This window comes from Biomphalaria glabrata, chromosome 7 (assembly GCF_947242115.1).
Source record: "Biomphalaria glabrata chromosome 7, xgBioGlab47.1, whole genome shotgun sequence".
In the NCBI taxonomy this organism is placed as follows: domain Eukaryota; kingdom Metazoa; phylum Mollusca; class Gastropoda; family Planorbidae; genus Biomphalaria; species Biomphalaria glabrata.
Window position 1 is genome coordinate 42,861,728 of NC_074717.1, and position 26,118 is coordinate 42,887,845.

Genomic DNA, 26,118 nt, shown 5'->3' on the forward strand with positions numbered 1-26,118 from the left:
AAAATGTGTAATAATGCTTAAAAATTGAAATTTGATGAATTAAGATTATTTTATTTTGAAAAATAAAAACGGCCACACCAGAGTTTTCCACATGTTTTCAATTAGGCAGTTATTGTCAAAATTCTAGGAAAACCGTGAGATCCGTCTTCGAGATACCCATCCACCCAGTGTCCGCCCATGAAAAGTTACCAAGATAATAAGAGAATCAGTAAAATAAAAGAAAAAACTGGCTATGAGAGACAAAGTGTAGTAGGATTTGTTTGCTGTTGTTTTAACTCAATATATGTGTGGGTATTATAGAGACATCAGAGATGGGTATCTATGCGATGTGTGGTTGAGACGACAAAACCACTAGGCTACGGGCTTGGCCACCTAACAAGGGAGGAAGGGGTTGTTGTAACCGGTCGTTGACTTGTGGCACCAAACTGTTGGTAGACAACAAAACCGTTGTAGGCGTAATGTATCTTAGCTCATAAAACTTTTAAAAACTGGAATAATTTCCTTTTGTGAACAAACTAAATAACACTTTATTTATAATATAAGCAAAATTAACTTGTGATCAAGTGAAATAAATGTAGTAGACTTAGGTGATAATAGTCTTTAACAAAATCTCACTCACTACGATAACACATCTTTTCAGTCTGGAGTCATCTGTCCTAACTAAGATCAAGTGAAGACATTGCCACATATATTGCATCATTCACAACCAATCGCTAATTTTTTCCTATCGCCACCATATAAATACACACACACACACATATATATTCCATAACAAGGGGTGCTCCCAGATACCCCCCACTGGTCCATAAAAGAGATTGGACCATTGCGCACTGAGCATGTTTTACGAATAAAAGATTAGCTTAATAATAATAATAATAATAATAATATGTCAGATGTATTTTAAAAGATATATGATCATTTGTGTGTACGTTTTTAAGCGGATCCCGAAAGAGAAAAAGACACTATTACTTTTGTGTGGTCTGTATGTCCGTCCGTCCGTCCCGTTTAGATTTCGTAAACTAGAAAAGATATTGAAAATCCGACAGCTTGATATTTTAGACCTTTCAAAGTTCTAATGCAGCTGCTACTTTTTTTCATAAAAATACACCACTTTTACAACTATTCACTATAAATAGTTACAAACACGGGAGGCTCTATAGTAGGGGAAAGGACTACTTAACATATTTCCAAAACATTTATGCAAACGGTTTTGTTTTGTTTTTTCAAATAATATTTTTTTTACAGTGTCTAGCTAAGTTAAATTAGTTCTGTTGTACTAACTACTACATTTACACACACACAAATGTTTCCTTTTTTTTTTAAAGAAAAAAAATCTATTTAATATGCATATAAATTGGACATAATTTAAAACAACAATAATAAAGTAGCTTTTCATATTATCACGAGAACTGCAGCGCTGCGCTATAGGCATGGAAAACTTAACTTAAGGAATTTTTTTTAAACGGAAATGTTTTTTTTTTCTTGAGGAATAAGAGATTGACCCTTTTCAAAACAATTAGATAATCATTATAACACATCAGTTAGGCCATGTTCACATCAAACTCCACATTCACCTATCCTTTGGTCAGCGGGACCGTTGGGGCACCACACAAGATCTGTCAACCTTCTTTCTCCGTTCTTCTCAGTCATTTGCATTTGATAGAATTTCATTCTGATAGTTTTTCGTTCTGAAAATATTGAACCCTGCCTGGGTGGACCACTTCGGGGGCCGATTCTGAGTTTGTGTTTCTACACAAACTGTCTTTGTAACCTTGTTTATCTAAGCTCCTTCGCTTGCAGCGTAAAGTATTGCCTATGTATTATCTACTTGGCAACAATGTCTTATTAACAAAACATCTTTCACACTGTTTCATTTTATATGCATGTATATATTTTTTTCTATTTTCAGAAGTTCCTCTTTGTATCGCCCCCATATTTCTCAATATGGCTTTCACTTCTTTTTCTATGCTACTGTAGTGTATTTCTCAAAGAATAGAAACATGGTTTTGAAAATCAAAAACTAAATAAAAATAAGATCGCTGTGTTTAAAATAGAATACAACGAAGGCCATCAGTGGTACCCGAAGAAAAGATTTTACAGAAAATGCACTTAACCAACAAAACCAATTTTATTCTAATGGAAATCAATAAGAAATAATTAAGCTAATTACTTTGCCGATGTATCGATTTTCACGTGGGATCACTACGTATTTTGCTAATTCGTTGATGAATACATCTAATTGGCTCTATTTCTTTCATCGTTATGCAATCTATTAATAGTTTGTTTGAGGGTTAACTAACTGCGGCATCTCACAGATGCTTGCTTGAACAATAGGACAGCCTGTAAGGGCCAATTTATTTAATGCTGTAAGAAGTGCATACATGTTCAGTTAAAATGCAAGCACTGGAAAAGCAGCCAAGCTCTATCATTAAACCATTCTGTCTTACTTGCATTCATTTCATATAAAGGACTTACTTACTTAGACTTAACTCTTTCTCTCCGTAATTATTTACCACATTCTGGTGGAATCAACGTTGGTAACGTCAGTTAGGAGAGAAAGAGTTAAGATACTCCCCTCGTGGTGCTTTTCATAGTGCGGCAGATTCTCTCTACAGCAGCGGTTCTCAACCTTTTAGGCTCGGCGACCCCTTTTTACAATTCCCCACTCTGCCTCGCCCCCCCCCCCACACACACACACTCACACATACAACAATAGAGGAATAGACAAAAACAATCCATATTTTCGATGGTCGTAGGCGACCCCTGGCAAATCGTCAATCGACCCCCAATGGGGTCGCGACCCACAGGTTGACAACTGACATCGACAGGAACTTCCTAGCTAGTACCTACGTAACTTGAGTCTTCTAAAAAAAAAAGGTGCGACGCCATGTTAGACGGGAACGGTCCTGTTTTCATTTTCCTCCTTTCCGCCTCCGTGTAACAGCTGACTTTGGGGGACTGTGTCTCGTCTTCCCTAAGGATACGTCACAAGCGAATCTCATACAATGTTCGGTCACCATTCTATGGGGCGAGTACCCTTGCTGTCGAGAATTTCTCTATTTGGTGTTATCATCTCGGTATGCTATTCGGTACACTATTCCTTCCCAGCCGTCGCTAGTGAGCCAAGTTTAGACTATGTTTGGCCCTTTTTGGGGGAGGGTGGTGGGAGGGGGATATTACGCTTCTGTTTTGGGCTTTATGCTTATTTTCGATTACTCCATCCTTATACCGTTTTGTCTGGTGGAGAACTACCGCCGGCATTAATTGTTTCCAATTTTTATCATTAAGCACGATATATATTTATTAATTGGGTATCGGGGATAAAGAGCCTTTAAATTGTCGGATTGGTATGTATATTTTGTATAAAAGTACAAATCTTTAATTTGTACACCTTTTTTTTTTTCAATGGTTTTTAATGACAACTAATATAATTCTCAGCGAGTTTTTGTATTTCGGTAATTCTAATTACCGAAAAACTTGAAATTCTTATTTATTTGAATATGCGTAGTTTATATGCAAAGTCTGCACAGAGAATATTTCTGAGAAAGTTGGATATTTGTTACCTCTCCTGAATAAAGGACAGCTAAATACAGAATAGAAACAGCTGTTCGGGATGTTGAATATTTCAAGTAAGAAATGCTTGAAATAATAGAAAAACGCAGCTAACTCTTACGATTGGCCAAATCAAATATTCAATTTCTACTCTGATTTCAGCCGGTTAATGATGTCACAAAACATACATCCAATCAAAGTAAACATTGAATGACACGCAAAACGGTCATGTGACACTGATGACGACAATCCATTCTAAATAAGTAATTTGTGATCACATGTCATACAACGAATCATACAATTCTAATATAAGATGACATTTATATTCCCAAATATCATAAATGATCTCTAGAAATACAATATTAAATATTACTAAAACTAAGGTCAATTAAAAGTATAAATAGTAGACCCATAAAGAATGTCTATAGGCCTATTACTTCTAATTCGAATATTGAATTTTAAATTACCACATTCAATGAAATCCTATATAAAACAATAAATAGAAATATATTAGAGCACTAAAATAGGTGGAATATAATATTAGTAAACTAAAATGGGCACATGCATCCTTCAGACTGTTATTCTGGATATCATACATTTTGATCAGTATGATTGATATGCGCGTTAACTACGTATAAAGAAATTAACGATTCTTAGTAAAACGAATACAGCTGAACGAAACAATCCTTAAATTACTGCCCTTCGTTTCCAAAGATTGATTTCAATTTGAAATGCTAATTCTACGCCGTCTTTGCTTGGCTTCTGCTCAAAACACGCCTGGCCTATACAAATTACAGGGCGGGGTAATTGTATGCTAATGGTGAGATCATTCGCAGTCTGGCCCCAGGATTCGTGTTCGTCTCTGGCTTACACCACAAGTGTCAAATCAATCCGCTTAGAAAGTAGATCCAGATCTAGATTCCAACCATGTAGAAAAAAAAACAACCTCTTTGCTAAAACAGAGAAATAGATGAACAATAGTGACAGAGAAAACTCAGTCGAGAAGCAGATACATGTATATAGTGTAGAGATAACTTGAAGCACATAAATGTCTGTTTTTACATGTTTCGTATGTTTCTTTAGAATTGAAGTTTAATGCATCCTAGCGACATCCTAACCCAGACCCATCGCAGGATGTCGAGGCTAGTGGTGGGCTGGGTTTCAACCCAGGACAATCGCGATGACAGTTCCGAGATTATGCCACTCGATCAGGCCGCTATCCTTCCTCTTCTTCTTATATAATACAGACGTTACTTCAAAAAAAGAAGCTGATTACGTCGTAAGCACCATGCATCTAGTCATGTATGTTAACCAATGACTTAAATTCTGCCAAGTTGGTTTTTTCTGGCTGGCTCAGGCAACCCATTCCATGCTCTAATAGCATTGTGGAAGAAAGAGCATTTGTGCAAATTTGTCCTAGCATATGGAACGAGGAATATGTGTGATATACGAGTGCATCTTTGTATAAGTATTAAGACAATCATTATATTGTTGAAAGTGCCGTGGTTGAACTAAAAGTAAATGTTATGCTCTTTAAAGAAAAAGAAAGCACTGATAAACAATTTCCAGTGAGTTGTCAACTTATAATTTGATTAGAAAATTTTGATGACACGGTAAGGGGAAAATCAATATTTGAGACGAGTAGAGGTATTTAAGAAAGAAAAAAAGAACACATAGATTTCTAAATACATTCGTTACGAATTTTCTCATGCAATCAACATTTTCGCAGCTGTTTTATTTTATTTTTAAAAAATGGATCTATTTTAGAGAAGAAACAAAATTGAGAAGAAATAAATATAGACTGGCAAAAGGAAGTAACTTCATGTAACTTGAAAACATGTATATCTATTGTTGTCGGATTTCCGAATTCTGAAAAGTTGCATGATCTTCAGTGTTAGAGATATAAAAAAAAAGCACAAGTGAAAATATTGTAATACTTATATAGGTTATGGCTGAAATAGATATGAATACTTAACTTTTATACTGCTCATAAATGCTGTATAATAAAGTACACAAAATTGCAAGTCACAAATTTTCGTTTCATAAAACTCTTTTATCGGCCAGTCTATATTTATTTTTGTCTATGGCTTAGATCTAAACATGTATCAGTTAAGAATTTAGTAAAGACAATTTTTTTAGGCTTAACTATAGTTAACGATCGAAATCTATAATTAGTCTTCATTTGCTAAGGTATAGGATAGCCTTGTTTTACAAAAGATTATACAGGTGATCGTCTATCAGAGTAACTTGTAAAATACATACAGACCTTTATAGCATTTAAACATTGACACAGACATAGAAACAGACTTAGACACACACATAGCCTATACTTAAAAAGACGCAGACACAGAGAAAGACTGAGATATTAGAGGATCCAGAACTTTGGAAAGGGGGGGGGGGGCTTTTTTTTTTCAAAACTCTAACCCTAACGCCCAGTTAACCCTAACCCTCCGCATACACGTGCGTATATAAGAAAGAAAAAAGTGGAAGTGAGGAAAGGGTTAAAATTTCCCTTTTTTTAAAATATAATATTCATTAGTTATTAACAGAAAAAAATAATTGCTCTTTAAGTTATATGTAAAAGGAGGTATAGTTGTTTTTTTTATAAAAAGTATTTTCTGTTTGTTGTTCTTGTTTACACACATTTCTAATTAATTACTTCCCCTGGGTGGGTGTAGGTAAAAATAATTTTTCTATCAAGTGAAATTGTTTTTTGAAAGTTCCTGTAATTATTTTTTCTTCCATTCCATTAGTACCGTATTAATATCAGTAACTGCGTTTCTTTTAATTCACTTGTTTGAAGTTGGACGTCATATTTCAGGACCAAGATGGACCAAAAAAAGTATATTTTAACGCAGGGGTTCTCGGCCTGTGGATCACGACCCATTTGGGGGTCGATTGAGGATTTTTCAGGGGTCGCCTAAGACCATCGAAATTATGGATTGTTATTGTCTACTCTTCTGTATGTGTGTTTGTGTTGGGGGGGGGGGGTCGCGGCAGAGTGGGGGATTGTAAAAAGGGGTCGCCGAGCTTAAAAGGTTGAGAACCGCTGTTTTAACGCCATAGTTAATTATTAAGATGATTAAAAGTATATTCGGTTAATTGCAAAATTATCACAGTAGTACTTTCGTTGCTGGTCAACAATCTGTTGTACTAAGAGTTTTTAGTAAAGAGGAGGGGGGGGGGTATTTTTGGAGGGTGGGGAACTACAGAAATGTGTGCAAATGAAAGAAAAACATAAAATTGAAATGCTATTTAACTTTTTTTTTTTAGGCCAATATTAGCCTATGTATCGTCTGTTTGGGATCCCTCAGCTCAAGATAACATAAGACAACTAGAACAAATGCCAAATAGAGCAGTGAGATTTATGACAAACGAATATTCCAATTAGATTGTTTAAAGTGACACAATTAGTAAAATCCCTTAATATACCCCATTGTTATATCAACCGAGGGGATAATAACAACTGACCTCACAGACACCTTCAAGGCCCCTAACATTCCCAGGAACATCTTCGTTGCCTGTCAGAGGGCGGTACTGCTGCAGACCAGCCACATCACCAGAAAATTCCTCAGTGGAAACTGTTAAAGGGACTACGATGAATTTTGTTTCTCTTTAGCGATACTCGACTCTGGCAGCGCCAGAGAATGACTACTCGTTTATTTCTAACATAATAATAATAATCTTTATTGTCCGTATACAAATAGAAAAACAAAACGAATGAAATAATGAAATACTCAAAAAGACAAAAAGATAGAGGAACATTTCTTATTCCATACGCTAGAACAAATTCATCCAAGTGCTCCTTCTTTCCTAGTGCCATTAGAGAATCGAATGGGTTGCCAGAATCCGCAAGGAAAACCAACGATGTAACAAGGAAAACCAACGATGTAACAAGGAAAACCAACGATTTAACAAGGAAAACCAACGATTTAACAGAGTTTAAGTCACTGATTAAGATGCATGACAAGGGTGACACGTGAAATGAATAGGGCGAAATTATATTTTTTTCTTGAAGTAACGTCTGTAATATATAAGATAAGAAGATAAGATATGTCTGATAGTGAGACTCCTTAGTTCGATATGTTTTATTAGCGGCCTCCGAAAGGGGAAAAGAGACGCTATTAGTTTTGTTTGGTTTGTCTGTCCGTCCGTCCCGTTTAGATCTCGTAAACTAGAAAAAATTGTGAAAATCCGACATCATAATATTTTACACCATTCAAAGTTCTGATGCAAAGGCTACTTTTTTCTTTTCTGAAAGCGAAAAATCTCATTTTTTTAAATCGAGTATGCAAGCCGTTTTTTCATTAAAAATTACACCACTTTTACAATTATTCACTATTAATAGTAACAAAAAAAATCAAGTATGCAAGCATTCTGTATATAAAGATTAACCACTTTTACAACTATTCATATTAATAGTAACAAACACTGGAGGCTATTTAGTAAGGGAGATACACATGTACCATATTTTAAACACATTTATGCAAACGGTTTTAGATTTTTTGTAAAAAAATATTTATTTTGTTCTCATATCGTTATGATAGAGTTCTACTCCGTTAGAGATCTCCACGTTCTGCAAGTTTTTCTCTACAAAAATGTTTTCTTTTGAGTCCTGTTCGAGGCTCCCACCAATAGGAGGCCCAAGACCACTGTCTACTTTGCCTATGCCTAGGGGCCGCCCTGTTAAGATGTCAATTAGAAAACTTCAGACAATATCTCCCACGGGCTATAGCACTTAAAACAGGATTCCGAGAACCTTGCCTCCCCTTTCCAATCATTTTTAAATAAAATGCCCTTTTATTAAACTTGTCCGACTGTCCATCAATCTAGGTATATATAGATAAATAGGACTAGAGTCTAGACAAACAAAAAAACATTATTTAACTATCACAGTTCTAGCATAAACCCAAAATCAGCATATTTGTTTCAGTATTTCAGCTAAATGTTTTCAGATTTTGAATTTAATCAGCAGACGTAGTTATTGTTTGGATGTTAGCAGTGCTCTCCCCTTCCCTTTTTTTCCCTCCCTCGCAAAGTCCATTTCTATACGAGCTCGGAGAACAGATTTTTAAGTTATATTTCTTGTGAATCGGACAGTTCCCCTCATACCCCCTTTTACCTCTACCCCCCCCCCCCCCCGGGGCAGCTAAGCCAATAAGGTTAATTATAATTTGATAAAGGAGAAGTCTGAACTCGAATCTTGTCGGTAACAGTCATTTTCTGGTTATTGGAATCAATATATCGCCCACTTGGCATGTTAGTGGGATCAATAATAGGAGTTTCTATCCAAAGACTTTTCACGTCTACAAAAACAAAACATTTATATCTACTTTAATGTCCAATTAAAGTCCATGTACTTTGTAGATACTCAACGAGGTAGATCTAGTTGATATGTTCTAGGTATATCGTGATTTTAACCCCAAGTGAGTCCCGGAATGCAGCTAAAATTGGTTGGGGAAAATTAATGATGCTTATTAAAATATAAAACAAAAATGAACCCTATTGCAATATGGATATAGCAAAATGTGTATTATAAAGTTTATAATCATTACTTTATAGATACAGGTCTAGACAGGAGATTATAGAATTCTTTTTAGGTCCGTATGTTTCCCTTTCCTAACAGCAGAATTCTACATAGAAACATTTTATGGGTCGTGTTTTTAGAGTCAAGAGGAAGAAATGTTTGCTTGGACCTTCACTGAGACACTCCTTGACCCCACTGAACTCACAAGGACTAATCTTCAATTTCGACTACACTAATGAAGCCTGGGCGATTGGAAGGGAGAAAAAAAAGTGTTCGCTATTATCCTCGCACTCAATGGGCTTGGTTTATTTAGACTGTAACTTGATTGGAATCTAGTGCTTGTTGAGTCCTCCACGCACGTCACTTCTGCTGTCGGGAAAAAAAAAATGTCTACGCTCTTTCCGGTTGTGTCAAGGCTGTGCATTATGGGAAGGAATCGATTAGCGCTATCAACGGTTGGCCGGAAGAAAGCCAGCGTCATCACACTAACTTTTTAATACTTCTTAGTTTGTATAATATTTTATTACAAATAGACAGCATTGTTTTACTCTCAATCATAAAAATGTTTGAGATATTTGTCTGGGACTTTCAACGTTTCAGCTCAGTACTATCAAGTACACAATAGATCAGTAATATGTAATGTAAGGTAAAATAAAAATAAACAGAACTCCCAAACTTTATGGCGCTGTAAGATTGGGAAAAAAGGGTGAAGACAAAAAAGCACATTGCGATGTATAAACATATTGAACTAAAAAATAAAGATTTTTAAGTTTCATACATTTCATTTTCGAAAATTTCAACGTTGCTACTAATTTTGTTTAGTTGTACTTTTTCTACTGGCATTGGGCATTCTTGAGAAAGAGAGAGATAAATAGCCAGATAGATAGATAGATAGATAGATAGATAGATAGATAGATAGATAGATAGATAAACAGACAGACAGACAGACAGATAGATAGATAGATAGATAGATAGATAGACAGACAGACAGACAGACAAAAGATATAGATAGATAGATAGATAGATAGATAGATAGATAGATAGATAGATAGATAGATAGATAGATAGATAGATAGATAGATAGATAGACAGACAGACAAAAGATATAGATAGATAGATAGATAGATAGATAGATAGATAGATAGATAGATAGATAGATAGATAGATAGACAGATAGATAGATAGATAGATAGATAGATAAACAGACATAGATATAGATAGATAGATAGATAGATAGATAGATAGATAGATAGATAGATAGATAAACAGACATAGATATAGATAGATAGATAGATAGATAGATAGATAGATAGATAGATAGATAGATAGATAAACAGACAGACAGACAGACAGACAGATAGATAGATAGATAGATAGATAGATAGATAGATAGATAGATAGATAGATAGATAGATAGATAGATAGATAGATAGACAGACAGACAGACAGAAGATATAGATAGATAGATAGATAGATAGATAGATAGATAGATAGATAGATAGATAGATAGATAGATAGATAGATAGACAGACAGACAGACAGACAAAAGATATAGATAGATAGATAGATAGATAGATAGATAGATAGATAGATAGATAGATAGATAGATAGACAGATAGATAGATAGATAGACAGATAGACAGACAGACAGACAGAAGATATAGATAGATAGATAGATAGATAGATAGATAGATAGATAGATAGATAGATAGATAGATAGATAGATAGATAGATAGATCTTGTTGTTCCTCTGATCAGATGACATCCTGATGACATGTCTAAATGTCACTAAGTAAGTTATCATATTGAATGACAAAATGGCCAACAATGAAATGTCATCTTGACCTAACATCTTCTCAAATGGTCGACGACACAAAACTAACATTAAAATTATTTTTATTCAATTAAGGGCAGACGAACTTCAAAGTTTTGTTCGTTGATTTTTTATTTATTACTTTGTTTCCTTTTTAGTGCTTTTGTTGTTGTTTTTAGTCTAAATTTATTTTCTCGACCGAAGAGTTGTGGTCTAACAAGAGAGGGAACTCTAAGTACGACGTAGCGATAATAGGTGCCGTGAAGACAACAAGGTGTTCTCAATGGTATCTCATTGCTGGTGGAGATTGCTTTCTTGATTTATGATGTGAGGACATGAATGGCGTTACGGTTTAGCAGCAATCAGTTTGTTGTGAAATGAGACCTGGCTCTGACCTTATCGTCTGAACCGAACACGTAAACAATGCCAGACTCATTGTTGAGTTTATTGGATGTCAACTCTGTTTGGTGAATGGGAAATGGTTTACTTTGACGAAATATGGAGAAAGAGAGAAATAGAGAGCGAGAAAAGAGTGGAATGGATAAAAGGGAGACCCTCGTGACAACTGTCATACAGCTTTTTCCCCAATATTATTTTTGTTATAGTAATAGTGTTTTCATGTGGCACACTAAAGGAGATTTAGACTTGTTACTTCATGTGTAACTGGGATGTTAGGTTTCTAAAATAGAAGGCCTTTTCATTTGCACACATGTAGACTAAAAATAAAGACTCGATAAACAAAAGTGAGATCTGTGAGGGGCGAACATCAAAGCCTTAACTTTTTTTATTTGTCAAGAATAGGATGATGTCCCCTTTGAGACACTCGAGACATGGGTGTGAGGGAAACCAAATTATACTGTATGTACCAGTAACTTAACAAAACACAATTTCGATATATGAACCCCCCTTTTTTACAAGGAATAGTGCTATTACACCCAATTGAGTTACAATTTATAAGTTACAATGTCAGATGCAGTTGCAACTTATTAGAAATAGTGTCATGACATTCCGTACATTACAACTTGTAAGTAACAGTGTCATGACACTCCATACTGTTACAACTTGTAAGTAATAGTGTCATGACACTCCATACTGTTACAACTTGTAAGTAATAGTGTTATGACACTCCATACAGTTACAACTTGTAAGTAATAGTGTCATGACACTCCATACAGTTACAACTTGTAAGTAATAGTGTCATGACACTCCATACAGTTACAACTTGTAAGTAATAGTGTCATGACACTCCATACAGTTACAACTTGTAAGTAATAGTGTCATGACACTCCATACAGTTACAACTTGTAAGTAATAGTGTCATGACACTCCATACAGTTACAACTTGTAAGTAATAGTTTTATGACACTCCATTCAGTTACAACTTGTAAGTAATAGTGTCATGACACTCCATACAGTTACAACTTGTAAGTAATAGTGTCATGACACTCCATACAGTTACAACTTGTAAGTAATAGTGTCATGACACTCCATACAGTTACAACTTGTAAGTAATAGTGTCATGACACTCCATACAGTTACAACTTGTAAGTAATAGTGTCATGACACTCCATACAATTACAACTTGTAAGTAATAGTGTCATGACACTCCATACAGTTACAACTTGTAAGTAATAGTGTCATGACACTCCATACAGTTACAACTTGTAAGTAATAGTGTCATGACACTCTATACAGTTACAACCTGTAAGTAATAGTGTCATGACACTCCATACAGTTATAACTTGTAAGTAATAGTGTCATGACACTCCATACAGTTACAACTTGTAAGTAATAGTGTCACGACACTCCATTTGGTTACAACTTATAAGTAATAGTGTCACGACACTCCATTTGGTTACAACTTATAAGTAATAGTGTCATGGCACTCCATTCAGTTACAACTTATAAGTAATAGTGTCATGAAATTCCATACAGTTACAACTTATAAGTAACAGTGTCATTACATCCAACTTAGTAACGACTTTTAAGTAACAGTGTCATGAAACTCCATACAGTTACAACTTATAAGTAACAGTGTCATTACATCCAACTTAGTAACGACTTTTAAGTAACAGTGTCATGACACTCACTGCCTTGCAGGTGGTCATAACACTAACAAATGCACATTGGATGTTTTAAATAACAACAAATAACAACAATATTATATTAAGTCTTTTCCCTTAACACATATTTACACAAAATTACAAACAATTTCATATTAAATTCACTAAACATTGAAAAAGAATACAGTTTTATTCCCATCCATTTTTTATGAGTAGATATCAACTTTCTTTATCATCTATGGATATATTATATTTCTTTACGAAATAGCGTTTTTCTTTTCTGGACTTCTTGTTAGCCAACAAGAAAGAAGCGCATCTAGTTTGGTCCACTTTTCGCTGTTTCTTTACGAAATGACCACGCTATGTGCCCATGGGATACTTACACAAAAATTGTGTTTAAAGCGTACACAATTAATCTCTTACAATAAACAAAATACCGAAATCGTCATAAAAGGGCCTTTGCAGGTCCCATGTGCAATGTACCCCTTTCTCGCAATGGTTTCTACGCCACTGTGCTTAGTTTTCCGTTAGCCGTCCGGTCCGATGAAAAACTAATCTACCAGTATTATAATGACTTGCACGTCGGATTAATTTTCTTATCGACCTTGACCCAATTCTGGGGGTGAAGTGAAGTTTGATGATCCCTCATTTCTTAACTATTAACTATCAATCAAGGACACTGTCAGGAGGGGGGGGGGGATATTTTCTTTTTTCTTTTTAATGCTGGAACAAGAGATCGATAATTCATGACTGCTTCTGGGTTCTAGATACGTCATTGCTGACGTAGTCTTGAGCTGAGGACACTTCTGCTGACGCTGTCAAGACGGATAGTTTCAACCTGGTAGTGTCAAGGTGGATTTGTCCACGATAAGGTGGGCCAATTCATGCGCGAGGTCAGTGTCGTATCGCTGAGTGAGAATTACACTGTCCCGGAAAATCTTTACATAGGCGTGGATCAAGAAGATACGTGTAAAAGATATTCGTTTAAAAGGTATTCGTTTAAAAGATATTCGTTTAAAAGATATTCGTTTAAAGGGTAGCCAATTCGTTTAAAAGATATTCGTTTAAAAGATATTCGTTTAAAAGATATTCGTTTAAAAGGTATTCGTTTAAAAGGTATTTGCTTAAAAGATATTCGTTTAAAAGATATTCGTGTTGCCACGAAGTTGCAAACACAAAGACAACTGTTAGCTGATGATTCTGTAGCACAGGAAATTGTATTTTTATCTAAAGTAAACTTTAGTACTTTGGTAAAGTTAACATTTTTAGCGGCCCCCGTAAGGGGAAAGCCGCTATTAGGTTCGTGCAAAATGTCCGTCTGTCACACTTAGATCTTATAAACTACAAGAGAAATGAAAAATATTATTTCACTATGCGATGCGGCCTGCAAAGTTTAAGTGCAACAGCTACTTTTTGTTTTCTAAAAGCAAACCGTTTAGTTTATAAAATTAATTATGAAAGCGATTTTTTTCATAAAAATACACCAATTCTAAAACAATACATAAATGTAAGGGAGATAATGTTACAATATGTTAACAAAGAAAGTGTTTTGTGTATTTTCAGTATCACTAAGTCAAATATATTTATAAATTGTGCAAGAAATGTTCACAACAAATACAAATATTAGTTAATAGTGTTTTTTCTAGTCAACTAGCTGCTAAAATTAAAAGAAAACATTTATGTTTGTTTATAAAGGCTAAGAATGAACTTTTTATGCAGGCATTTCGTGCAGTAGCGTGACGGCCGCAGCATGACATTATACTAAACTAGTTAACTAAAAAATTTTAAATAATCAGATTTTATTTAGCTTTTGTTTAGTGCCCCCATCAGGATAAAAGCCGCTTTTTGTGCGTTTTGTCTGTTGGTCTGTCCTTGTGAATAGGTGGATCTGAAAGGGATCCGACTCCGACTGGGGAATCCTCTGAGTTTGTGTGATGACACAAGCTCTCTTTTTAACACAAAAATGTTGTATTATTAACTGTTTCTGTCTCTCTTTTCTCTTTCCTATTCTTCCTTTCTCTATCTTTCTCTCTTCTTTAGGTTTAACTTTCTCTCTTTCTTTCTATTTAACTATCCTTCCATCTCTTTCTTTCTCTTTAACATTTTCTCTCTCTCTCTCTTTCTTTCTGTCTCTATCTTTCTCTATATATCTTTCTCATTCTTTGTCCTTCTCACACTATCTCTTTCTCTCTCTCTCTCTCTCTCTCTCTCTCTCTCTATATATATATATATATATATATATATATATATATATATATATATATATTCTGGCTGTCTCTCTCTCTGTATATCATTCTTTTTAAACAGTAATAGGATGATTGCGTCGTGTGATATGCGCTAGTTGCAATTGACACGATATTCCTGAGTTCGAATCCTGCCCTCTGTCATTTCTCCCTCCCTCCCCCGCAGTCCTGTAGGAGGTTTGAAGTACGGCATAATAATCTTCACCCCTGAAGGAACTTCCTTAAACAAAAAGAAAAACTCGAATACATAAACTCTGAACACGTATTCTACCATGAGTTGGTAATAAATGTTACATTCGAAATGCGACACTGCTTATAAGTCAAAGTAACCTGTACACTTTTAAAAGATGACAGATTGTCAATTATTAGAAATAGTACAAAAACTCGATTAGCAAAACTTTAAAATCACTGGCCTATAAAAAAGCGATCGTGACTTTCGTTTTTTACACAAATAAAAACCAGGAACTTTATTTCGACATTTTGACATGAACTGAGTACAATAAAATAGGCTTTAGTCACTACATGTAGGTTTTGAATAGAATAAAATAGGCTTTAGTCACTACATGTAGGTTTTGAATAGAATAAAATAGGCTTTAGTCACTACATGTAGGTTTTGAATAGAATAAAATAGGCTTTAGTCACTACATGTAGGTTTTGAATAGAATAAAATAGGCTTTAGTCACTACATGTAGGTTTTGAATAGAATAAAATAGGCTTTAGTCACTACATGTAGGTTTTGAATAGAATAAAATAGGCTTTAGTCACTACATGTAGGTTTTGAATAGAATAAAATAGGCTTTAGTCACTACATGTAGGTTTTGAATAGAATAAAATAGGCTTTAGTCACTACATGTAGGTTTTGAATAGAATAAAATAGGCTTTAGTCACTACATGTAGGTTTTGAATAGAATAAAATAGGTTTTAGTCACTACATGTATGTTTTCTTGCTCTTAGACTCTTCAAATGACCCAAACATAAAAATATTCAGTCCTGGTAACGAATGTTTTAGTCGCAGAGGTCAGAGTTCAAACCCTAATCTCATTCTCTATCATACGTACATTGCGCAAAAGTAATTGTTTTTTTATGTTCAGGGCACCAGGAAGAAAGGATTTCAGCCTCTAAGCCCTCACTTATAGAGCTTGATGATGACGATGATGACGATGATGATAATGGCGATGATGATAATGACGATGATGATAATGGCGATGATGATAATGACGATGATGATAATGGCGATGATGATAATGACGATGATGATAATGGCGATGATTATAATGACGATGATGATAATGTCGATGATGATGATGATAATGACGATGACAATGATGATGATGATAATGATGACGATGACGATTACGACGATGATGGTAAAAACGATGATGGTAAAAACGATGATGATAATGACGATGATAATGATGATGATGATGACGACGATGACCATCTTCTTCTATTCAATCAGATACTCGAAAAGCCAATGTGTATCATGTTTGCTAAAGAGGAACAGTGAACATTTCTACAAGGCAGAACGAATGGGCGTGCTTACTCTCTAAACACAATTTTCTGAGATGATAAGTTCGGGTATACTTGAGTAAAACGAACAATAGCTCTGTTAAACATTGCTCTTATAAAAATAATTCTGGGTTTGTCTGACATTTTACTTTTGCTTACCGACGTTTCGTTTTCTCAGAAGAATGCTTGATCGATTGTCTCTCCAAAGCGGAAATGACGTCAGTCTTGTCGTGATCCTGTTTGTTAAAACACAGATTATCTCCCTACGCGCCACGTCTGCAATAGTACTATTTTCAGAAATGAGCCAAGTGATTCTCAACAATACCCTATACAATGTAGTGATATTAGAAACATATACCACACCCTTGACTAGCATAATGGCGACAAAATATAGTTACGTACAGTCAACAAGGGCTTCAAAACAGGTATAAATCATACCCGACCCTTTGACACGTTAGTGCTTAGTTTTAGAATAACATTTTATTATCTGTTGATTTATGTAAGCTTTCCATTCTTCTTTACGGCATTGCAAATGTCGCTATTTTCACAATGAATGCAAAACTGAATGTCGGAAAAAAAAGAACAGGCTAAAGTGTTGTAACTTCTCTTCGATGTTAAGTGAATCAAGGCGTGGTTCTTGTATAGTTTAGTGTGAAGTCCACAAGGGACAGTCCACGGAGTCGAGACCAATCGTTATCGAAGGGCGGAACACTAACCCGTATCTAAACTGCCCGCAGGTGGTGACGTTGCAGGTCAGTGTTGAGGGTCTTCTAAAACGAATGGTCTGGACTGAGTCCAGTTCAGACCAACGATCGAGCCAATATTACTATTCGGGATTGTTTTCAGCGTACGTACAATCTCGGACGTAACGTGAGAAGGCTTGAGAAGACATGGCACACGTCAACTAGGGGAGTGACAGGTGCCCGAGGACAATACCTTTGAAAATTAATAACATTATGTAATGAACAAGAAAATATAAAAAAAATACTTTTAAAACAATTTTAATAAGCGTAGTTTAATTGGTTTTGGATCTGTCATGTAATTACATTTGCAATAGATCTACTTCAAGAGTAGGAAAGCATGCCATACGGAAAATGGCCGGCTCCTCTACCACCAAAGCGAAAGCCGCCTTGACCTGCAATATATGTGGACGGGAGTGTCTCTCCAAAATAGGTCTCCACAGTCAAATGAAAAAGTGTTCAAGATGAACCATAGTTCTACGACGGAAGGAGGCAAACATAATAGATCTACACGAACAATAATAAATCTGTGCGATTAGAAGTATTTTTACCAATTATTTTTGTTTAGCGTTATTTCATGCTTTTAGTTTTCTCTATACGCTATAATCTTATCACTCATCAAGACCATGGGAAATGAATGGGGGCAGATAGAATGGAGTATCAGGTTTAATGTTACCGTGTTCGCTTTTTAAATGCCTTACAAAATAAAGTTGAACGACCTGGTTTCGAACTCGAGGGCTCTAGCCTACTCAAAGCCAACATACGAACCACTTTACCAGAGAAGAAAATAGATGGTGTTTTAGTTATCTATGGTTAGTTTAAAACTTTAAAGTAAAGTATAAAGGGGACTAATGTCTTTTATATCCCCACATCAGTCAATTACAATTTCTTTCCCTTGTTCGAGATACCAAACAAACAATTCATTACCAATAGTTAAGTATTAGTTCAAAACCGTACCTCCGAAAAGCTACTTTAAAATAATTTCAATTTTGTGAGTTTCCTCAGAAAAAAAAAATTATATATTACACTAAAACACTCTTATTCTAGATGAGGGCTACATAGTCTACCCAACGAGGTTTATGTTCTTGCTACAACCTTTTATTGTACTTTGATCAAATGTGTTGGTTTTTTTTTTGTTGTTTTATTTGTTTTTTCTTTTGGTTTTCATCAGACTATTCACTTTTGTTCAGTAAATCATACATCTTTTCTTTTTTGTATCATTGCAATGCCGCTTCAGATCATTTTCTGAAAAATTAATTATGTGTCTATCAGTGGAGAAATAAAGAAGAAAATAACGGAATATAATTGGTGCCAGAAATATCTTGACAATATTTTGGGAATTTGATCCAGATTGGAAATCATCTTGAGACACGTCATATTCAAACTCCGAGACTCTGCAAACACGCGAATCTGGGTCATGTCTTTGTCGGACTGGCTTCGTCATCTGGCATACGTCACATTGAGTGTGACAGGCTAGCGCGCAAGGTGTTACCTCACCGACTGACTTTCTAGTTCAATGAATACCCCTCCGGGAGGGAGAATACCACGCAAAAGAAAAGAAAATACTCTCATATTTTGGAGATGAGAAACCCTCGAGTTGGTTCTTTCAAAAGGGGCGACCAACTGAAACGAGACTACTTCATGTGGCAAACAGAGCGTGGAGATGTGACAAATGTAGAGGCCCTACAAGTGGGGCCCTCGCTGCAATATTGCATTTAGCCCTCGGTTTTAAATCACCTGATATCGTCCTTTTGATTTTCACACACTTCTAAAGAAACAGAATCTTGTATACCTTAACACCATAATTTGTATTTATAAGCTTGTGGTGATATTAGCCTGTGATGGTATAAGCCAATGAATCTTACATATCTTCACATCATGATTTGTATTTATAAGCTAGTAGTGGTATAAGCCTGTGATGGTATAAGCCTGTGATGGTATAAGCCAATGAATATTACATATCTTCACATCATGATTTGTATTTATAAGCCAGTAGTGGTATAAGCCAGTGGTGGTATAAGCCTGTGATGGTATAAGCCAATGAATATTACATATCTTCATATCATGATTTGTATTTATAAGCTAGTAGTGGTATAAGCCAGTGGTGGTATAAGCCTGTGATGGTATAAGCCAATGAATATTACATATCTTCACATCATGATTTGTATTTATAAGCCAGTAGTGGTATAAGCCAGTGGTGGTATAAGCCAGTAGTGGTATAAGCCAGTGGTGGTATAAGCCTGTGATGGTATAAGCCAATGAATCTTACATATCTTAACATCATGATTTGTATTTATAAACCAGTAGTGGTATAAGCCAGTGGTGGTATAAGCCTGTGATGGTATAAGCCAATGAATCTTACATATCTTAACATCATGATTTGTATTTATAAGCCAGTAGTGGTATAAGCCAGTGGTGGTATAAGCCTGTGATGGTATAAGCCAATGAATCTTACATATCTTAACATCACGATTTGTATTTAAAAGCCTGTGGTGGTATAAGTCTGTGGTCTTATAAGCCTGTCGTGGTATAAGCCCGTAGTGGTATAAGTCTGTGGTGGTATAAGCCTGTCGTGGTATAAGCCAGTGGTGGTCTAATTCAGTGGTGGTATAAGCCTGTGGTCTTATAAGCCTGTCGTGGTATAAGCCCGTAGTGGTATAAGTCTGTGGTGGTATAAGCCTGTCGTGGTATAAGCCAGTGGTGGTCTAATTCAGTGGTGGTATAAGCCTGTGGTCTTATAAGCCTGTCGTGGTATAAGCCTGTGGTGGTATAAGTCTGTGGTGGTATAAGCCTGTCGTGGTATAAGCCAGTGGTGGTCTAATTCAGTGGTGGTATAAGCCTGTGGTCTTATAAGCCTGTCGTGGTATAAGCCTGTGGTGGTATAAGTCAGTGGTGGTATAAGCCTGTGGTCTTATAAGCCTTTTGTATTATAATCGTTTTGTGGTATATGACTGTGGTGGTATAAGCAAGTGGTGGTAGAAGCCATCCAGGCCAATGCTAACAATCCTGTGTACATTCATCGTGCGATGTGGACAGAATTTCTAGGGACCGGATAGTACAGCACCATGAACTTGACAGTGGTAGCCTACACACTTATCTGTGGTTCTTAATTAGCTATTGAGTAACTAAACGAAATGTTACACTGAATGAGTATCGGTAAATGTTGCCTCACCTCATTGAAAGTATTGGGGTCAGAATCAAGAGTCTGCATGCTAAGAAAAATTATAGATTCGACATACAGACATACATATTATTTAGGCCAAATTTTGAGCCGTTTGATGAATCTTTTTGAGCAAGAACATAAACACTTCTGCATGAAATGAATGTAGGTAATTAGGCACTGGTAATTTAGGCACCATGAAATTCAGGCACTTGGAAATTTGACAAGGCGGAAAATTAGGCACCGGAAAAGTAGGCACTACTTAATGTTACTTGTGAACATATTTTTAAAAAAAATTAGTATATATATTAGCAGGGCTCGAACCATTGTAACAAGAGTCTGGAGCGTATACCACTCAACCAGACAGCTATTGGCAGTGAATAGGGTTTTAAACAATTACTTAAGATTAGCGATATATATTTAATACGCTAGATAGAAGTTGAAGTCAGAGAGTTGTGCTGGGGGGGGGGGGGGGAGCGGCTTATATGTATCACCATTAAACGTCGCTCTCAAGTGATGTAGTATCTGATAAGATAATTAGGTCAGTGAACTTCATGGCTACCTTAGAGCCACATCCGAAATCTCACATGGTACGTTCATATCGCAAGAATATCAGAACTTGACATGCATTCCTGCAGGGGACAAAACCAGGAACACAGAACGAAAAATAGGAAAATGAAACTATATTTCACATCGCAAGATCTTCAGAACTCGTTATGCATTCCTACAGGAGACAAAACCAGGAATATAGAAAAAAAAATAGGTGAGGAAACTATATTTCACATCGCAAGATCTTCAGAACTCGTTAAGCATTCTTACAAAGGACAAAACCAGGAATACAGAACAAGTAGGGAGTGAGAAAAATGAACGGTAAAAAGTACAGACGAAAGTAGAAACCTGTTTAAAAAAAAAACATGAAGTCAAGAATTTAAACAAATATTTCTACACAGTACGTAGCAGCTAAGTGTAACGAAGTCAATAAATATTTTATACATTTAAACAGAAGTCTTGCGTTCCATTTCGAAATGAACCATTTTTATTTAGTTTTATCCTTAGAGTATTGTAGTCATATAAAGATTATGTTTATAGCTACATTGGATTTAGGTAGCCCAGGGTTAATCGTTGAAAAGCTATTATCGTAGATCAAAGAGATTATAAGAAAGGTCAACGTTACTTTGACTATAGTCAGACTATTTCCATAATGCAAGCTTGTTGATATCATGACCATTTGATTTTCTGCTCGAATGTACACAACTGTTGGTCTAATATCGAAAGTTAAATTGTTTTCTATTTAGGATGCGTTTTAAATTGCTTGTTTTTTCCCTACATTTACGTACCTTTTTAGTAGGCCTTAAACTACTAGTTTTTAGTAGGCCTTAAATTACTAGTTTTTAGTAAGCCTTAAACTACTAGTTTTTAGTATGCCTTAAATTACTAGTTTTTAGTAGGCCTTAAATTACTAGTTTTTAGTAGGCCTTAAATTATTAGTTTTTAGTAGGCCTTAAATTACTAGTTTTTAGTAGGCCTTAAATTACTAGTTTTTAGTAGGCCTTAAATTACTAGTTTTTAGTAGGCCTTTAATTACTAGTTTTTAGTAGGCCTTAAACTACTAGTTTTTAGTAGGCCTTAAATTATTAGTTTTTAGTAGGCCTTAAATTACTAGTTTTTAGTATGCCTTAAATTACTAGTTTTTAGTAGGCCTTAAATTACTAGTTTTTAGTAGGCCTTAAATTACTAGTTTTTAGTAGGCCTTAAATTACTAGTTTTTAGTAGGCCTTAAATTATTAGTTTTTAGTAGGCCTTAAATTACTAGTTTTTAGTAGGCCTTAAATTACTAGTTTTTAGTAGGCCTTAAATTACTAGTTTTTAGTAGGCCTTAAATTACTAGTTTTTAGTAGGCCTTAAATTACTAGTTTTTAGTAGGCCTTAAACTACTAGTTTTTAGAAGGCCTTAAATTATTAGTTTTTAGTAGGCCTTAAATTACTAGTTTTTAGTAGGCCTTAAATTACTAGTTTTTAGTAGGCCTTAAATTACTAGTTTTTAGTAGGCCTTAAATTATTAGTTTTTAGTAGGCCTTAAATTATTAGTTTTTAGTAGGCCTTAAACTACTAGTTTTTAGTAGGCCTTAAATTACTAGTTTTTAGTAGGCCTTAAATTACTAGTTTTTAGTAGGCCTTAAATTATTAGTTTTTAGTAGGCCTTAAATTATTAGTTTTTAGTAGGCCTTAAATTACTAGTTTTTAGTAGGCCTTAAATTACTAGTTTTTAGTAGGCCTTAAATTACTAGTTTTTAGTAGGCCTTAAATTACTAGTTTTTAGTAGGCCTTAAATTACTAGTTTTTAGTAGGCCTTAAATTATTAGTTTTTAGTAGGCCTTAAATTATTAGTTTTTAGTAGGCCTTAAATTATTAGTTTTTAGTAGGCCTTAAATTATTAGTTTTTAGTAGGCCTTAAACTACTAGTTTTTAGTAGGCCTTAAATTACTAGTTTTTAGTAGGCCTTAAATTACTAGCTTTTAGTAAGCCTTAAATTACTATTTATTTCCCCACAACTACAGAGCACCCTTCAAACGAGAGGTTAAGTACGTTCTATGTCATATCGTCACCATTATAGTATCATTGTCATCCTGATTTCGTCACTATGATGATATTGCTGCCATCACAATAACTATACTTTTATAATATCAGAATCATTTTCTACATTAATGACATGGACACTCTTTCTACCGATACAGATATAGAGAGTGCAGTCTCTGCACTTAAATTAACTACAATTTATATATATATATATATATATATATATATATTATATATGTTGGACTCCTTAAGTCGTAGTATAACTATGGTTCATCTCGAACACTTTTGTATATAACAAGTTTAGTAGATTTTGGAAAGACAGTACAATTTACTTTCATTAATTTCAATAACGTATAAAATATAGGTGTACATGTATTTGAATTTGTCAATTTGATGTTTATACATTGATGTTTCAAATGGTCTTTTGTCGATGTAAGTGATTCCTAGGATTTTTCTTACAAAGACGCTTCACAAATGAGGACATTAAAATTAGAATTAGATCAATACAACAATTTGACCCCACTATGACCTGCTAACCACTGTCAAAAAAACGCAAACTTAAACTCTATGGCCACATCAACAAGGTCCCCAGTTAACAGTAGCAGGAAAAAGAAGAAGAGGCAGACACAGAAAGCGAATGGACAGGCCTGTCATTGATTGAAACTCTATCCAAGGAAAAAGGCGGAAATGAATGGAGAACGAAGGTCGTCAGATCTTATGTGGTGCCCCAACGGTTGAACAGACTAAGAGATAGGTGGACGTTATACTTCTCCCCATTGTCCAGACTTTGTTGCTCGCCTATAAGAGAACTGACCAATACAATCCATTCAAATGTTGTACATGTCCGTGGATCACCAAGAATCACAATTCGTAAATGAAACCCTGAGAGCCTTTAATTTCCTCGTCTTTGCCTCCAGGCTCCGCTAATCTCCGGAGGGTCAAGCTATCCCAGTGCCCGACATTTCACGAAATTAAAAGAACATCATTCTCCTAGTGAAAACCGGAGTCCAAAAAAAAAAAAAAAAGGCTTAGATTTAGAGGCAGAATAAAAATAAAAAATTGGTAGTGAAATGGTGATGTTTTTTAAAGGACATTCTATCCCATGATGCTTTGAGTAGGAGGGACGAACAGTAACCGTACATATGTCTGGTTAAGCTTTAAGTACGGTTAATAAGAAAGCTTTCCGGGGGAGGGGGAGACTTTAGTTTCTGTTTCTTTTTTTTCTTTTTTTTTTGTTTAAAACAAAGCTTATATTAAATCACTCCATCTGTCTGTCCATCTGTCTGTCTGTTTGGTACAAGTTTTGTTCACGTTTTTTTTTCTCCCACTCCTCATGGATCAAGTTCAAACTTTCAACAATTTTTCCTTGACAATAACAAATACATGAATCCATGGAAACACGAACAAAAACAACACAACACTTCTTTTATACAAACTCATAGAGCGATTATTTCCCCTCTTATTAACGAATCCAAAATATATTGCTAAAGAATCATATCTCAAAAGGGAACTTCTACATTATTGAGATTGTGATGTAAAGGTGGTTTTTGTAATAGTATTTTTATATTATGGTTGTTTTCCCTACTACAATGTGCCCTTCCTTACAATTTTTTTTTTTTTTTTTTAACATACACACATAATTACGCACTAAGAAAAGGTGAAACCCTACCTGCATAGAATCTAACCAAGTACGCTAAATCTTCTTTCGGCCCTGCCTCCTGAATGTACCTGATGTCAGAGTAGCCAAGACCGGCCAGGTATTCGTTCTGGAAAAGTAAAGCATGTTACGTTACTTCCTATTCATGGTCCTACTTCCTACTTACAAAACATTTAGATTATTAATATTAAATCCACCCACGTTCCCCTGCGGCAGGGGTTCCCAACCTGTGGATCGCGACCCCTTAGGGGGTCGGATAAGACCATAAAAAAATGGATTGTTTTTGTCTATTCTTCTATTGCTGTGTGTGTGTTTGCGGGAGGGGAGGGGGTCGCGGCAGAGTGGGGGGTTGTAAAAAGGGGTCGCCGAGCCTAAAAGGTTGAGAACCGCTGGCCTACGGTATTTGAATCCTCCAAATTCACATCATGTAGAATGGTATCTTAGTAGGTATAATCCCAATACCTTTGTTAATTTTTTGACATAGCCATTTTTAGAGTGAGGGGGGGGGATTAAGAATTTCGAGAGGGGGGAGGGGAGAGAGAGAAAAAAAAACATTGACAATAAAACTAAAAAAAAAAAAAAAATTTAAATGCGCTGTTTTGCCTTCTTAAGACTGAACTTACAAATTATTAAAAAAAATAAAAATAACTGAATCTGAAATGAGAAAGAAACTGAAATAAAAATAAGCAGCTAATTGAACTGAAATAAAAACTAGACATCTACGTCACAACTAAAATAAAAATAAAAAATATGCTGCTTTAGAAATATAATATCGTTCAAATGAAAGGATAGAATAGTATATTTTACCTTCTTTCTAAGTCTCGTATTAAATTATTTTGTGTGTGTGTGGTTGCATTTAAACATTAATTCTATTTCCGTAAACGATTACTTTCGTTTTAGTTTTCCGTAAAGAATATTATAGATCGACATCAATTAATAATGACAAAGCAGGTACAGGAAAACAGGGGACATAATAAAGATTTTTATTATTATTGTACGTTAAACGATTGAACTCTCTTCAGATCCTGGTCATGAGTCAGTTTTTACCTGGATGGCCAGGGGGCAGTCGATGGCCTCCATGCGCCTGATGACGTCACCGCTCAGCTGCACATGCAGGGCGTTGCCCGGGATGCCTAACTGGAGGCAAATCTTCTGCGCGGGCGTAGAGAGGGTGCAAGGGAAGAGGCGCCCCGTTCCGTCCGTGTCCGACTGGAAGACACGGATAAACCTGAGGAGACACAAGGTCAAAGGTCATTGACAAACTGAAAAAGTGAAAT

At 35.3% G+C, this 26,118-nt stretch overlaps 1 protein-coding gene across 2 annotated transcripts in view; it reads right to left on the reverse strand.

Annotated features, from left to right (window-relative positions):
• Positions 1-26,118, reverse strand: part of LOC106052220 (uncharacterized) — a 134,310-nt gene that overhangs the window by 36,114 nt on the left and 72,078 nt on the right. For both annotated transcript variants that reach the window (XM_056037061.1, XM_056037062.1), the window contains 2 exons: positions 25,889-26,069; positions 24,854-24,950 (listed from right to left, as the gene is read on the reverse strand). In XM_056037061.1, the coding sequence (XP_055893036.1) occupies positions 24,854-24,950; positions 25,889-26,069 (278 nt within the window). The remainder of the gene's footprint in view (positions 1-24,853; positions 24,951-25,888; positions 26,070-26,118) is intronic.